General features: G+C 38.1%; 1 protein-coding gene across 1 annotated transcript in view; it reads left to right on the top strand.

The window, feature by feature from the left end:
- Positions 1–13,467: 13,467 nt before the first annotated feature.
- LAMA1 (laminin, alpha 1) overlaps positions 13,468–17,127 on the top strand; it is a 79,839-nt gene continuing 76,179 nt past the window's right edge. The window contains 2 exon segments of the mRNA XM_009073944.1: positions 13,468–13,636; positions 13,996–14,108. Coding sequence (XP_009072192.1) covers positions 13,546–13,636; positions 13,996–14,108 — 204 coding nt within the window. The 5' untranslated portion in view covers positions 13,468–13,545.

Raw genomic sequence — 17,127 nt, 5'->3', positions numbered from 1 at the left:
TACTGGGTGTGTGTTGGGTGTGATGGAGAGGTGATGTGCTTCAAGGGGCAGTCTGTGGACCAGTGACTGGAGTGGAACTGTGGGTCTCAGGGACAGTTACTGGAGAAAATGAGTATCCAACCTGAGGTACTGAGGGAATTCACATGGCATATATATCTGCATATGAATATATTTTTTACTTTAAGGTCTTTAATCCTGATGACCTGGAGCAGGGAACAGGATGAAACCACTGGTGGTGGTGGTGTTTCTGTCCTCGTTGATCTATGTGGCTGGCCATGTGTATATGCATATATGTGTTGCTTTGTGTCTGTGTGGCCATGGCCAGTTGGAAATACATGCTTAACTTTTTTACTAATGACTGGACCTGGGAATGTGGGGCTACAGCAGCTGCCTCTCTGTTGGGCTACAGGACTTGGCACACCCCTAGCAAAACTATGTAGAAGAGCAAATGTAATTCTGGAGCTCTGGGCTTTTGTTTTCTCTGGGACAGTTTGACTGTTGAAGCCTTGGTGTAATGTACTTCGTTCTCTGTAGTTGTCTACAAAAAGCAGTTTTAGATGACCTGTTTAAGAAGTCATCTCAAACAGAGGCCACATTACACGTCCACAGGAATGCTGACTTTGTGGGTACCATTGCATTAAAATGGTTAGGCTGCCTAAATTCGTAATAACCAGCTTTTAATTAACTCTTATTAAACAGAAATGAGGCCCAATCATATGAAAAGGAATTCATAGTGTAAAAAGTGTCGTATCAAAGGTAACGGATCTCAACTAGTGGCAAATTTTGCTGATTGAGGCCTGACTTGGTGATGAGGATGAAGAAAGAACTGTGAGAAATTTCACTTTTTTTCTGGTGGTCTGCAAAGAACATCTTGGACATTCTGTGGGAAAACATTGTGCTTGGCATTGATTAGAAAATCCTAAATCTGCTTCGTGTTTTTTCCATCACTTATTTTACAAGAAAGCGCCAACAAGCCACAGACTACTTCCTTTTTTCTCAGAGTAAAAAGGTATGTAACAGGCTAAAAATCCCATGAAAGCATTCTAAATAGACTGATGATTAAGATAAAAAAAATACTTGACTGTCATAAATATTTTCTCCATTCCCTGAGGGTTTAGAAAATGCATCTCTAGAAACTCAGGGCTATCAGTGTGCGCTGATCAGTTGTTGGTATTCGTAGCAGTCTCACACAGGGTCTTCAGGTGGAGTTTGCTGTCTTTTCCTACGCCTATTTCTTTTATATCCTACTTCATGACCAAAGAGGGGAATGGTATGTTGAGTTTAGTAAGACGAGATTGGTTAGGTCAGCTTGCTGGAATTGTGATTCATTAGTTAGGCTTAGTAGATTTCAGCCTTTAGCAATCAGTTCCTTCTGGTTTTCATCTTTAACTTGTTAGCTTTTGATGATTTTCTTTTTGAAACTGTCATTTGATACAGTAAAAACTCAGTCAGAGATATTCCCTAACCAATTCTTTTAGATTAAAGTTTCAGATTTGAAAGTTGTTTCACAAGCATAATGTAATTCCTTTCTGTGAGCTCATTTATTGCGCTGTGAGATACAGCCCCTGCCTTGATTCCTGCATGTGAATAAAGGTTAAAAAGCTGTTTAAGAAATGGTCTTCCAAAAGTGGAAACTTGATTTTTTTCCTTTTGGCCCTGCCTGCGTTTTTATTTCTGTTTGCTCCAAAATGACCTTGAAGATCGACCCATGTCCACTACCTTCTTTATTGTATTTATAGAAGGTTTTTTTTTCTGAAAGTCTGAGAGGACAGTGCTAAACCTCTATAGGTAATTAATTTGAAACAACTTCCATAGTCTTGATTTAATTATTGGATTATTATTTTTTCTTGTGGACCTGATGAACCAGGAAGTTTTTAACAGCAAAATCCTAGCTCTCGGCAAATCAGTGATGCTAGTCTTCCTGATTATAATAAACATTAAAATTCAGCCATTGAGCACGAATGTGAATTGGAGCTATCACTGATGGTTGCTTGGATTATATTGATAGTTTTTATTCAGTTTTTTGAAACCACAAATGGCATTTTGTCTTCTGTCGTAAAACTCAGATGTGTGTAAAGAAATGTTTGTGTGGGAAGGAGAGGGCAAAACTCAGTAGCAACTGACACATCCACTGCAGTTTGACTGTGGCTGAGTGCAGTCTTTCCAAGGTGGACTGGAACAGGGATCCAAGTCCATCATTGTTTATGAGAATGCTGTCAGAGTGAGCTCTGACAGGCAGAGCACAAGGTGTTGGGCAGGCTGTGTGCTGGTGAGCCTGACTGCACCTAGTACTCCTCTGATGCTCCTTACCCAGGCAGAGCTGTTGCCAGGCTGGATGGAAGCCAGCTAGTCTTTTTACTGACTCCTCAGGGTTATTCCAGATCCCTCCAGGAGTATCTAGACAGTGCGTGAATCAAGGAGAGTCAAGCACCAGCAGTAGGCCCATGCTGGAGCAAAACAGTTAATCGAATTCCGCCTTCCCTGTTTCTGGCTATTTCTTTACAGAAGTGAGAAAATCAGCTCCTGGAAGTGCTTCATTACTGATAAAACCACAGAACAGAGTCCATTGGTTTTTCTTGTCTAGTTTTCATTCAAATGTGTGAATAGCTAATGTGTGTTTTGTTATTCTGCATGCCATTCATGTATTTTACTTGCCTTTACAGTGCTGCCTTTTCTGCATATCTTACACTGTTGTAAGAAAGCAGGGCAGAAAAGGCCTGTAACTGTGTGCTAATGCCTCTGATGATTAGGTTATGCCTACTTTATTGGCTGAGAAGGGCTTCACTTTGAAGTGAAGATTCTTTGAATTGTCAAGATCTGTGGAAACTCGGGTTTAAATTAGGGTTGTGAAATATGTGCTGTTGAAATTTCTAGGATTCCTTTTATTTACTTAAGCTGGCAGTCTCTAAAATGTGGACTCAATGGCTGAAGAGATAAAAATTTTGATGGGAAAATGGCAGATCAAATGAACTTCACTGGGTTTGGGAAAATTTCTGTGCATTTACATTGCATCTGCAGTTGCTCATTCCTTCAAAAGTTGATAATGCATTGGTTTGGTATGTCTTTAAATTGCCCAAGTAGTTCAGTTTGCTTTTATGTGGTAATATATAAGAAAAAAATTTTTACAAATAGAGAACATGTGCTCTTTGTCTCTTTTTTTTTTTACTAAAACTGGCTATGTTTAAGGGTTAATTTGGGGTATTAGCAATAAATCTTTGTTAGAATTTTAGAAACCTTACCTTGTTTGGTTGGTTGGGTTTAGGGTTTTTTTTGAGGGTTTTTTTGTGGGTTTTTTTCCTTATGCAAAACTGTGAGCTTGTTAATGAAATTGTTTTTAGATATGAACATGAATTTTAAGATAAAACTTACAGGAATAAGTTCTTTTCACCCCATCCCAATTTGTCTTCATTGAAGTAGGTTTACAGTGTGTCTACCAATGTCCTCCAGAACAAGTTTATCATTGCTGAAGGCATGCAGCAAATGCAGAGTCCCTCTTTGGATGACCACCCTTTACTTGGGAGTGGTCACACCAGGGACAGCTTGTTTTCATGCATGTTTGATAATATTGTAATGGAGACATTTCTAATTGAAGAAATTATTCTGCAAAGCACAGTGCAGGTTTTCTGTGAGGTGGAGGAGGACACCTTTTGCAGGCAATGAGAAAGAGGTGTATGTGACTGGGCAGGGAACTTCCAGTTTAATGACTAAAGGAGAATAGATGTTTCCATGGTGGTGAGCAGTAGGATATGATCTAAAGACAGCAGTGAAGCAGTACAAGTCATGATTGCTGGTGGACAGCTTGTATTCAGTGTGTATCTTGGCATAGGTCAGAGGTTGCCATACTGTTGTTTAGGTCCAGTGATATGTCAGGTTGTTCAAAAACTCTTTGCTATGGGTACTTGGCATAAGGATCTGCAATTGCTGTGCTGCCACGGCTAATAGTAGTGGTGGACACATCCAAGTTTGGATATCTCTGGTAGACTGAAAATCCTGCAGGAATGAGAGGCAAAAAAGGGTAAGAGGGGGTTTATTGGTTGTACAGTGGCAGAGAAGAGGTCAGGGTGTTTGCCTCAATGAGGAAAAACCCTTCTGTATACCACAGAGTATCAACTGATGTATAATCTCTACAATTTGATCAGCCTTCCTCAGCTTTTCTGTTCTTAAAGACAATGGGAAATAAGCTTCCCATTCTGCAGCTCTGTCTATGTCATTGCTGCATTTCCCACAGGAATCAGCAAAAAATATTTGGAGCATTTCAGGCAGGATCCAACTGTGCCTTGCTGGGTTTTTTTAGTGTCACTGTAGCATTGATGTATTTTAAATTAAACTACTTGAACTCTCAGTCTGCTAGAATTTTCCTTTAAAATTGCCCTTTGGGCTGAAATGCATCATTCTTTTTTTTCAGGCCAAAGGCAAAATACTTTCAGAACACTTGATTAAAATTCCATGCAGCTGTCTGAGTTCTTGAGCACTGATGGCAATACAGAAGATAACTTCTTTAAAGTTTGCAATAGTTTGGGATTTTCCCTCTCTTTATTTTTGTTTCCTTAAAATTACACTTTCTCAGGAATTTATCATGTGTGACACAAATGCCTTTGAATTTTGTGAAGCCGTTTACTGTAAAATATTGAAATGAGAATTTGCAAGTGGTGAGAGTTTGAAACAGAAAATGTGCAACAGGTGCCTTGCTATTGATGTTTTTAAATAGTTGCAATATGTGCTCTGTACATTTATTAATCTGTTTGCCTGGAAAGCAGCAGATGTAAGTAAACAAAGCATGGTGATTTGCAATTTTAGTTTGTTGCCCAGAGTAAAATGTAGAGGAAAAAAGTAGCAGTATATAACTTATTTTTTGCAAAGAGCAGAAAGCCACCTCTATAGCATGTTGAACAGTTGGTTGTGACTAGAGGCTTTTCCTAATTAACCTTTTAAATCGGAGATTGCTAAATCTTGTCAGTAGAGATAAAGGAATGAGCAAGTTTGCATGTCTTCAGGGTCACACAGTTGCAAATCCTTTCAGCTCGATTCGAGCTGGAGGAAATGTGTTCCTTCTACCCAGGAAGATCTGGCAGTGATACAGGGCTGTATGTGCTCTGATAATGGCTTTGTGCCTGCTGGAATGGAAACATTTTTCTTCCCTGTCTGAAAACAGATCTGGTAGTTCTGAGGTGACAAACACTCTTCAACTTGAAATAGCTTTTGTTCATTACTGTAAAGAATTCCACTTATTTTAAACAGAAATTTAACTTCATCTAAGGCAGCTGCAATTTCTAGTGTTAAGATAGTGCATTCATTTTAGGAAAGTGAAATAAAAATAATTATTTTTACATTTAGAAAGTGAAATAAATTTTGGGTTTGTGTGGCTAGTGAATAACAAGCTTAAATGAACTGAGTGTAAAATACACTTCAGAGTTCTTTTGTAGTGGAACTACTTAATTTCTGATCACAGGGTGATGCCAGCTGACTCAAGGGTATTTTAAAGTGTTTTAACCTTTTAATGTTTAAACGGGAAAAGAAGTGGTAACATTTTGCTGGATTGTGATACTGAGTCACAGTACAGAAGTGACTGGGACCACTAAACCTTTAAAATTATTCTCAGGCTCAGGTCTTTTAGACTTTGCAAGTGATAAATAAAAATTTAGAATCAGAAGAGATCTAATAGCTGCCTGGGTCATAACTTCATATTTATTATGATGAATTATTTGGTGTGAAGCCTAAAGCTTCACATTTACATATGCAGGATTTTAATTTACAAGTAAGATTATTGCCTCAGGTTGAAAGGAGTTCAAGGGGAGATATCTTTATTGAAGTAATGATAGTAAGGGAGGGGAAGGAGTGGGAAGGGGAGAAAGAAGTCTTCTTTAGGTCCAACATCAGTAAGAACAAAAATGTTCAGTTTTGTCACTTACGATGTCCCAATGTCAGCAAGTTACTGAGGTCCCTAGTCTTTGACATGCCAGTCACACTGCAGTACTACAGTCATGTTGCTCTAAGCTAATATTGTGTCTTAGGCAGCATATAAGCCAAACCGACAAGATGCTGATGTATTTAATAGCTGTGGCTTGTATTTACCTCAGGTTTGTGTGAAAATCGTTCCTGAATGATAACTTCAGAAGAAAAAGCTAGTGTAATGCGAAAAGAAAGAACAAGCCCCAAACCAACAAGCACAATGATGTAGATTCCTCAACATGTGGAAAAAGCTTTGGGTGAACAAGAAAGAACTAATTTCATGGTCTGGCAGGTTTGTTGTTTGTTGGCAGCCTGCCCATCTGTCAATTTTTGGCTCTTTTGCTTTGGTGTAAATGCTGTGACAATTTCTGGGCAGATTCTTGAACAGGCCAAGAGCCTACAAAAAAAAAAATCAATACTTGCAAGATGTAACTTGACAGAAGAAATATTGATTATACTTTGAAAATGTATCATAGGGTAGTCAGAAATTACCCACCTTTTTATATCAAGTTGTGCTGTCTGATGCTGAAAGCTAGCCTGAAAACTAGTTTTCTTTTCTTCCTACTACCCCTTAGTTTGTTCTGATTGAAATAAGCAGCAAGTTACTGCCAATATTGAAAGTATTAGAAATTTCTGTGATATAACTTTTTTATTTATCCCCAAGAACTTAATTTCTGGGATCTGAGGCAAAAAAATTAAACTAAGGACCAAGCCATAAGATTAGAAACCACATTCTGGGCTGGCATGCAAGCTATCAAACCTGTTGTACCTACCAGTGTTTTCGATTCTCAGGCTGTCAAAGATGATGTGCACTCTTTTGGGAAACAAGGTAGCTCATTTGTAGCAATCTCTGGATGGGACTGAAAAGCTCAAACCTTTTCAGTGTTAAGCATTTTCACCCTGTCCCATGTCTTTGCATCCTTAGCCCCTCTGCTTCCAATTCAGGTACATGTGTTGTGACAGTCTCTGTGATCTACATCTGTGTTTGCCTGCTGAGCATGTGATGGACTCAGAAGATGAGACATTGAGAGGTTTGCGCTAGTTAAATTGCTAACACTCAGTTCGTAATCTAAAGGATTTTTTTTTAGTGTTAGTATTCAACTAAACTAGTATCTAACCCCTCTGTGGCATTAAACACCTCAATACTTTGTGTAAGCAAACATTAGTTACTGTGTAACTAAGAGATGACAAGTTTCAGTTTCTTCTGCAGATGTATTAGAAAAAGGGAAGCCAAATAATACTAAGCATTTAATCTGGGAGTCTGGGTTTTCTTTGTTATAGACATTTTTCAGTGAGTTCAGTAGTTCCCTAATTTTGCTTCCTATTCTCCTATTCCTAATACTGTGTATTAGGAAATTCAGGATCTTGCAATGAACATTTAATTGGGATGTAATTCTTTCTTTACCTTAGTTTCCCATTACCTTTTTATACAGCATGCTTCATACACTTTGAAATGTAAAATTTTATTAGGGCTTAGGTTTTCTGCCGCCTTTTTCTTTTGGAGAAAATCCCAACTTTCTGCCTTGTTCAAAATCTATATTACATCAGGGCCATCAACATGGCTATATGCTGGTGCTTGGGAATTTTCAGGAAGACATGCAAGTTATGCCAGACACTTGTTCTTTAACCTTCACAAACTATATGGAGGAAACTAGTCATGGGATAATAGTACAGCTGGTATTCATTCTTGGGCGAGCAAACTTTTGCCTTCTGTGTTTGCAGTCTGAATTTTACAGGATTTTATTAATTTGTAGTGTTATAACTTGCAGTTTTATGCTCCTTTCAGTACATTTCTGAGCACTGAATGCTAATCAACACATCATGTAGCCTAAGGCAGACCACAGTACCCTGTCTGCATTAAGGCTCTCATTAATAATGGTGAATGCACATAAGCAACCACAGAAAATATTTGGCAGAGAAACCTTTGCCGTTTAGAAGAAGTGGCAAGGTTTTGTCTTCTGTAGCTTGTTTGTGCTTTAACAGCTTGCAGGGTACAAGCAGAATGTGTTTGGTTACATTAACTGCTGTCATGAATTTTTTTTCTTGTCCTTTTTTTCTGGTGCTCCAGTTGGATTGTTTAAGCATGATTTGCAAAAGCTTGACTGAATCAGAGCTGTAAAATAATCAGCAGATTGTTCTGAAAGCAAGTGCTTGAGTATTCAGCAAATGGCTGCCATGTAATCTGTTTTACAGATAACCTGAGCTCATCCCAGGGTGTGATGTGGAGTATACTTTCATGACTGACCAGGCTGCAGTAGAACAGACAAGGGTCTCTTGTCTCTACTTACCTTAGCATGCAATGCAAACAGAACATTTTTTTCAATGTCTTGAGGGGAAAAAACCCAAAAAACAAAACTTACTCTCGGGCATATTAACAAAACTGTTTAATTTAAGAAATTATTCTACTCCAATTAGCGTTGATGAGATCTGAGGAGCCACACTGTTGGAAAGATGCAAACTGCCAAGAATCCAAAAGAATAAAGAAGTTTAGAAAACTGAGGGTGGAAAGATTGAGAGGGTTGTTTACTTAGTCTGGAAGGGGGTGTGTGATAACAGCCTTTCAGGTAAACAGAAGCTGTAATCAAAGATCATGACAGATCATGAATACAGCAAAGACACTGAAAACTTTTTATTTTTAAAGTGATAAAGCACCAGAGTAGACTTGTCAGGAATGTTGAGGAATATCCTTCATTGGAAGCGCTAGAGAACAGACAAATTTAGGATGTACTTGCATTGAAAGCTGATTCAATTAAATAAATGTAATCTTCCCCAGCTTTGTTCTACACTATGAGAAGAAATAGAAAATGGGTTTGAGAAGAAGATAGTAGTCTCTCATGGTAGAGGTTCCTTCTTAATCTGAAGTAGTTAAATCTAAACATTGCAAATGAAAGTTTGTGGAGATTCTGCTTAAAAACCCCCAGCCCTTAGCTCCTGTAAACTTGGTGTTGTGTTAGCAGAAATTTTCCTTTCTGCAGAGCTCCAGAAATAGGAGTGATCAGTTTTCAAAATAATTCCTAACTAGTGGCTTGCTACCTAAGACTGTTGTGTGAACTGTGGTGAAGATTTCAGCTTTTTTCAAATGGGTTAATGCTGTAGCTAGGGCATATTTTAAGACAAGGTCTCCACAAAGTGGATTATAAGGCAGGTTGAGTGTTATACCCCAGATTTCTTGCTAACTCTAACAACTGGGAATTAGAGACTTAATTCTTGCAGTTAGAAGTTAGTGATTTCAGCCCATTTGTTTTAGGGAAATACAGTCTAGATTGTTGATGTAATTACAGGATAAGATTCTGATGGAAGTATGTAAAACAGGTTAAGCTAGGAACATTTGCTGGTAAAATATAATGAGGGTAAATCTGTTGTGCAGGCTAGGAATCTGAACCCAAGCCTGATAGTTTACTGAATAAAAGCCCTGGAACTCATTTAATTCAATACGTGAATAAGACAGAGCAACTAAAATAAATCTGTGCTATTGAAAACTGTCTGAAAACGTTATCAAGAATGTGACCTCAACTTCTACAATGTAATACTATTACATATTTTATACATTCTAATACTGTGACATTTATTACATTTTGTCCTTAGTCCTTTCTGCTTTTCTGAAGTGCATCAAACTGTTCTGAACAACTGTCACTCTGTGCCCTCTGTAAATGTTTTCAGTAAATGGAGAATCCATTGCTTGTGAGCAAATTTCAACATTGCCTGCTTGTTATGAACTGCTTAACATTTTTAAAAACGCAAACTTGCAAATGAGATTAGATCCCTTCAAGGATTTCTGTGTTCTGAGAAGTGACACAATAAAAGCTCATTGTTACTGCAGACATCAGCTCTTTATGCTTTTTAAGTCAGATCTACTTTGTTCACTTGCGAATTACTGCTTTCTTACACTCAGCACAAAAAGAGCCAAGATACTTGAGGAGAAATCAGGCTGTTGCATTGCTGAATATCTCAAGAGTTGCTCACTGAAGTCTGGTTTGGAGTTTACATTGTATACACTGATGAAAATATCCAGAAAACAGTCACCTTCTGGACTCAGTTCTTGTCTTGCTTCATATAATCTTTTGTTCATTTTGCATCAGTTTTTGTCATCTTACAAAAACCCCAAACAAACCAGCAAAAAAATCAACAAACATCCCCCTAATTTATTCAGCTTTCAAGGAATATCAGACAGATTGGTGACACTGGAAGTTTTTTTTTCTGTAAGAAGTTTTGGCACCCTCACTGTGTTGATCTGGATACCAAAATCTACAACTATCTTTATTGTGCTTATTGAACATATTTGCTAATGTAGTGAAGTTCATGTAAAGTAGAACTTGATGTGCATACTTCTGTTTGTACAACTGTGTTTGTAAAAGAAATTATTTTGATCAGCTATGCCTCTCCTAGGAAGATATTTATTCTGGAGTGTCTCTCTTTCTCCATGTGCTGTCTGTAAAAAGTAGTTTTACCCTGTCTGTCACACTGTGAGAATCCGTACAGTTAAGCATGGTCAAAACCATAGGTCATGCACGGATTTTGCCAAAATGCACAAATCCACTTTACTTCTACCTGAACAACAGTGATGAAACACCATTAATTTCTTGAGTGAAAAAATCATTAATTGGAAAATGGAATTGAGGTTTCATTCAGATGTAGATGTACAGAATGCACCCAAGGGTCCTGAACTGAGTAAGTTAAGTACAAGGAAGGGGATAAATATGTCCAGAAAGCCTTTGATAAATAACACACAAGTGCATGTAGTTTCTGTATTTCCATGAGTGATGTGTATGTGCAGTGGGCTGAGCATGGGGAGTAAGTCTAATGTCTTTGGAGTGCACTGATGCTGCTGCACATGGACAGGATACCTTGAGCTAGACAAACTGCTCAACAAGTCCAGGATATGTCACATCCACTGTGCATATACTATGGAATTTATTGCTCATGTGCAGGAAATAAGGTGTATCCAGAATGAAGTAACAGATAGGCATTGGTCACAGTTGGAAATGCAAGAACACCAGAAGCATCCCAAATCTTCTTGGTAAAAATTTGAGGGGTGCTTGGTAGTCTATATCATGTAGAATAATTCCCAAAGAAGTGTAGGCTGTGTTGATTAGCCATATACTTTACAAGAGAGATGTCTTTCCTGGTTACTGACATGAATTGTCAGCACTTTGAATCTGCCCCAATAAGCTGCATGCTCCAGCTGTCCCCATTCACTCTGAAGGATTGGAGTTGATAGGCATATTTAAGCACATAAAATAGAAATTGACTGCCTCATCTAGCTTAAAGTTCTTTGTCTTTTTTTCCCCTGGCATACTGCATGCTGACCACCTGTTCATCGTTTAAATACATTACAACTGGTTTCATTATGAACAAGCCTTTTCCCTGACTTTTGGTGAAAAAATGCAATGTCCTTCACCACAAGGTCAGCCTGCTGAGTTTATACAGACTACAAATCCATCTAACCTTCTTGTCATTTCTTCAAGAATTGAACATTGTAGAGTGTGAATGTGACAAGTTCTGCCATATCCACATTGTAGATCACCTTATTAGCATTGTGATTCCCTCTGCTTTCTCTCAGATTGGGGTGTTTTGCCCCGTAGGAAAGATTTGAATTGCATCATTCTGACAGTACCTACTCAGATTTTCAGCTCTCCTTTACTGAGTTTTAGTCATGTACCTGGGTAAAACCAGTCCTTACAAATGAGAGTAACTTGTTTGAACATCTAATGAAAACACTGTGCTCAGCTTTTCTTTTCCTGAGCTGTGGTGAAGGCGTTATTCTTTCTCAAGGTAAAATTAGCATTTATACACTTCATTTGAACTCATAACTCTGAATACCCAGCTTTTCTTAATAAAAGACTGAAGAGGAACAATGTTCTTCAAAGAAAGCTCTTGAAGACAGGTTGATAGACCCCTCCATGAATAGTAATGAGTACTGAAAAAGTAAGATTTTAGATCATTGGAGAGTAATATAAAAAAGAGTATCCTCTTCCACCACTTAACTTTCTTTTGAAATAGGAAAACAAAGGATGGAATTTCTTCTTCGCCTTCAGCTTTAGATCTGGGAGCTATATTGCACTTCATGAGGTGAGAGAAGCCTGTGCAGAAAACCTATTATTGGCAGAAGAGCCTCACTGAAGTGATCAATAGGATGTCTTCAGTGTCCTCATCTGCATCAGATTTAAGTATAATGAGAACAAGGCATCTGATCTAGTCTGGATTTAACTTAAATGAAATCAGGATTTTAAAAAATAAAAAGCTCCATCTCCCTCTTATTAAACTTCAAGTATAGTACAACTGAAAACATGCTGATTGTTATTCATACTGTGGTGCAGAGGGTTAGGATTTAGCCAAACTGTCAATAGTTGAAGGCAGGTCTTAAATAACACTGGTACTCTTATCCAGGCTTTTCAGGGTAATGCAATTACTGGGTAAAGACACTTAAAATTAAAGGAATATTCAAAGTTGCCTTTTTCTAGATGAACAACTAAGCAAAGCAAAATTTTAACATTGCTATCTGTTTTGAAGTATGTTGAGGATAACGAAGTAGAAGAATTTATACAGTTTTACTAGTATTTGGTAATATATATACACCTTTTTCATAACTGGGTTGTTGGTTTGGTTTTTGTTTATTTATTTTCAGAATTCCTTAGAAGAAAAATATGATTTTAATATCTCACTTTTGCAACACTAGCAATTCTCTTGGCACTGTTAATATGCCACACCAAGGCTCTAGCTTTGATTTTGGCCCATTGGGTTTAATCTCTAAAGACAGACAGGACTCTTCTTTCCAAAATAATTTCTCTTTTTCAGAGTTGCTTCTGATTGGAAATGGAGTATCTCTCTTGCATCATAACCATGTAAGAAATAAAAGCTTTTTAGCTCCAGAGGTATAGCTTGAAACTGTAGCAACATTGCTGAGCAGCTGAACTTAACTTCTTTCTGTTGCATACAAAATTCTTGAAATTTTATCAGTAGCCTTCAAGCTGAAGTAATACTTTACTTTTTTTCTAAAAGGATTTTTGTCTAAGGATTCCTGGTAGCAGTACTTTTGAAACAGTCTGTTGTTAGGTTATTCCAGTGTACAAGAGCAACACCATTTGAAAGTACAGTAAAGTGTCTGTGCAAAGATTAATAAGTGGCAAGCAAAATATCTCTCAGACTTCACAAAGACTGCATAAAAGCCTGTAGCAAAGGTCTAAAGTTCAGTCCTGAAGTCTTGCAAGCTTGGAGGGTCTTGTTCAGGCCAGTGGTGTTGCTGCTGCAGAATGCTGCTTAAACACCCATTTCCACAGCAGTTGAGTGGGTTCTGTACAGTCCCTCCTTGCTTCTGGCAGTGGGCCAGTTATCCTTCTGGTATTGATCTATTCACAATGTGAAGGAAGGTTTAGCAACTGGAAGAGTTGCTTTGCAAACTCTTGTGTTCCTCAGTAGTAAAGCATCCAAATGTGGAAGGAAATAGCAGGGATATTGCCGTCAGGGTGCCAATTTTGCACGCCTTATGATGTGGCTGATAATCATTATTTCTTTCAAGGCCTGTTCCCTGCCATTTTGAATCTGGCCAGCAATGCTCACATCTCCACCAATGCCACCTGTGGGGAGAAGGGACCGGAGATGTTCTGCAAACTGGTGGAGCACGTTCCTGGACGGCCCCTGCGCAATGCTCAGTGCCGCGTCTGTGACCGTCACAGTGCCAATCCCAAAGGCAAGTTTCATGTGTTTTGTTTTTTGTTTGTTTCATAGGTTTGTGTCTTCTTTTTTTTTTTTTTTAACCCTTTCCCATGAATGCATCGCGTATTGGGGTCAAATATGTTTTAGTTTCAGTCTCTCTACTACATGAGTGCAGCTACCTTTGAGCAAAGGGCTGACAGAAAGTGTGAGCACCTTATAATCGCTGTTGAGCACTGCAGGACCCAATGGCAGCCTTTTAGTCTGAGGGCAGAAATCAGCTTTTACTTCTTTATGATGGGAAGAAATTGGGGTCAATGTGAAATAAATATGCTGGGCCAGAAAAATGCAGTGAGATTTATTTTCAAAAGATGTTTAAATTTTATTTTGAAACAGAGCAGCACCCAATTTCCAGTGCAATCGATGGTACCAATAACTGGTGGCAGAGTCCCAGCATTCAGAATGGAAGGCAATACCACTGGGTCACCATCACCTTGGATTTACGGCAGGTGAGTTCCACTTATGTGTCATTAAATGTATGTGCGATATAAGCCAATGCAATTGATCACATCTCTGCTGTGTTTAGATAGTGGATATGTAGGACATAACTGTTTAGAAGCACAGTTAAATATGGATAGTTAAAGCTAATATGAATTGATTTTAAACAGGTGTGGTTTTCAGTGATTGTTCTAGAGCGTCTTGGAGATTTCATTCCTGTCAGACTGGAGTGGAAGTGACTCATGGCACAGTTGTAATTCACAGCACAGTAACAATTGTATATGTGTGGATGAGAGATTTTACTCTCAGCCACGTTCCTTGTCTGGGTAACCAATTCCACCTCTACCAATTCCTTCTGTCGTGGTAACTTTCCTTTGCCTGACCCTTTTGACTTTTCCTCAGAAGTCCTCTGATATTGTTTTCCACCACCTCTGTTTTCTTACAAGGTACTTGAAGTCTGTGTTATCAGGGACTTATTTTTAAGCAGCAGTGTTTTCAGAGTATTGACCTAAGTGCAAATTTTATATGTGGGAATGCATCTGTTTCTGTTTATTAACTATATCAGCCTACCACCTGATCATTGTACAGTTTCTTAGTAAAAGAGTAAATGGTTTGCAGTAGGACACAGCTAAAACACTGATGTTCACTATGAGAAAACAGCATATTATACTTCCAAATATGAATTGTCTTGATCCATAGAGACTGTAACTCAGATACTGAGTTCAGAAGGGAGAAAGGTAAGTGATTGGAGGGTAATTGTATTCACATCAATTATCTCCCAGTTAAAGTCTTCTGTTTCAATTTATCTGTGTGTTTGTATATTGATATTAAATATGTAAACCTGTTAATGCAACCTAATGGTCAGATCCTAGTGTAAAATGTCAAAGAGTTCAGTTGTAGGCTCTCCAGAACCCTGAAAACTCATCCTTTCCTCAGCTGAGGGATATCCTTCAGGACTACAAAGCAAAACATGCGTAAAATGAGGCAAAGTTAGTGTTGCTAAAAGAAAAGTTGATTTGCTTCTCTTCTGGTTGATTCTGATCATCATCTTGTTGGATGGAGCACTGGGAAGAAATGTTCTGTATTACATCTTCTATGAACTTTTGCTGACAGCTGTTTGGAAGTGATTTCTGACCCTGGGGAATCTGGAACTGCCTGGGCAGAAGTCAGTTCCACTTTATGGCCAAACTTGGAGGGATTCATCATTCTTAGGCAAGAGGCTGCTAAACTATACAGAGCATTTGCTGATTTATTAGTTTGTCTGTTAGACATGGAAGAATCAGAAGTCTTTTACCCTGCTCCAAGAAAAGACAAAATAATTGCTGAAGAAAACGTATTTTTCTTGGCTTTTTCTTGTTGTTTTGATTTGAACAGATCTATGTGCTGGTCTATCTAAGCTGTTTGAAAATCCTAGATCAACAGTTGGTTATTAATACGAGGATGCTTCCAAACTCTGGAAGAAGCTTTGTTACTTACTAAGAAATGCATACTTGAGGTGTACAGCTGGTAACAAGATTTTGCAGGATCTCTCGACCCTGTTTGAAAGTTATTTTAAAGATTAAAACAGAAGGTTTAACTTTGATGTTTTCCAATGAAGCATAGGTTAAGCAAGTTTGCTCTTTAATTAGAAAGCAGAACTGTTAGGAAAATAATCACAGGGTGTCTTTTGTCAGTGACAGAAGGTTTGGATAGGACTTTCTGTTGTTTGAAGAGTTGGCTTTGTGTTTGGTTTGTAAATGGACAAACAGGAAGGAAAAATGAAGGAGGAGGGAATGCCTTAGTCTTTATCCTCCTAGAACAATTTCACTTTGGAAATCAAACAGCTGAGCTGCCCTCAAGATCTTTTATTCTCCAGTCTTAGTGCTGTTGATGTTTCACCAAATACATATCTTTCCTCTCTTGACCCACGCTCAGTTTCACTAATTCGATTTGAAAAGTTTCCCCTAAGGGGCCTTTCTTCTGTGTTTTCCTTAGAGAGTTTGAGAGAGAGAAGGCATCTAGAGCTATGCAAACTGAATGTAAATTACTGCTCTGTGAGAAAGGATTTGGTTAATAGAGATTGCTTGAAGTCAATGAGTTATTAGAGCTGACTTGGTGTGCTTGCTTTAAGCGAGTCAGCACAAGTAAAGAAAACACAAAAGAGAAGAATATGAAGGACCTGAGTGATTTTAGTAATTTTTTACTTCACACATTTGCTTGAGAAAGAGCTAAAATGCTCTTCTAGGACCTTTAAAAAGATTCCTGAAAGTCAGTAGCTGTAACAGTTATACATGTTGCTGTATAACTTTAGCATTGGTACTCTTTTTTTTCATTTCAAGCTTTGTGCATTTAATCTGTCAAGTAGCATATGAAAGTAAATAAGTCCTTTAACTTTCCTTGCCAGAATATAGAATATATTTACACCCTTTTGTGATACAAAAAATACCATCTAGTCGTTATTTATTTATTCATTCATTTATTTAATGTAATTACCAGAAGTTCTAGCACTAGAGAGGAATGGATTGTTTCTTGGGATTGTTTCCAATGTGCAGGTTACAGATGCAATCCAAGCAGTTGGGTTAGTGAGTGCTGAAACAACCTTGGCTGGCAAGTATGGGGAAGATTCCCTTAGCTGATGAAAACTGACTCCACTCCAATTTACCCTAGATGAGCTTCTATGGCTGTATTCATCTCTTGGCTCAAAGTTGAAGGGAGTAGAGGATATTCTTTCTGCTAATACTCTACCTTGTACTTAGTTCATTTAGTCTAAAAACAGCTGGACTGAAGAGCAGTTTGATGGAATCTCATTAAGATAAGAGGGCTGGCTAATAAAATTAGTATTGAAATTGCTGTTTTGATCTTTCTCCATGCTATTTATAACTAAGAATCTTATAAGGGTAGTTAGTGCTTATGTCATGTTTTTTTTTGCACATACATATAACAACTAGATACATTTTAGTGTGTCTTTCAGTCTTCCCAAGACCCAGATATATGATAGTCTTTCCTTTCCACACCCTCCACCTCCTCCCCCTGCCCTCCCCTTCCCATTAA

This window comes from Acanthisitta chloris, unplaced genomic scaffold (assembly GCF_000695815.1).
Source record: "Acanthisitta chloris isolate BGI_N310 unplaced genomic scaffold, ASM69581v1 scaffold12674, whole genome shotgun sequence".
NCBI classification, from domain to species: domain Eukaryota; kingdom Metazoa; phylum Chordata; class Aves; order Passeriformes; family Acanthisittidae; genus Acanthisitta; species Acanthisitta chloris.
The sequence above is the reverse complement of the archived record's forward strand: the minus strand, read 5'-3'. Positions and strand labels throughout refer to the sequence as shown.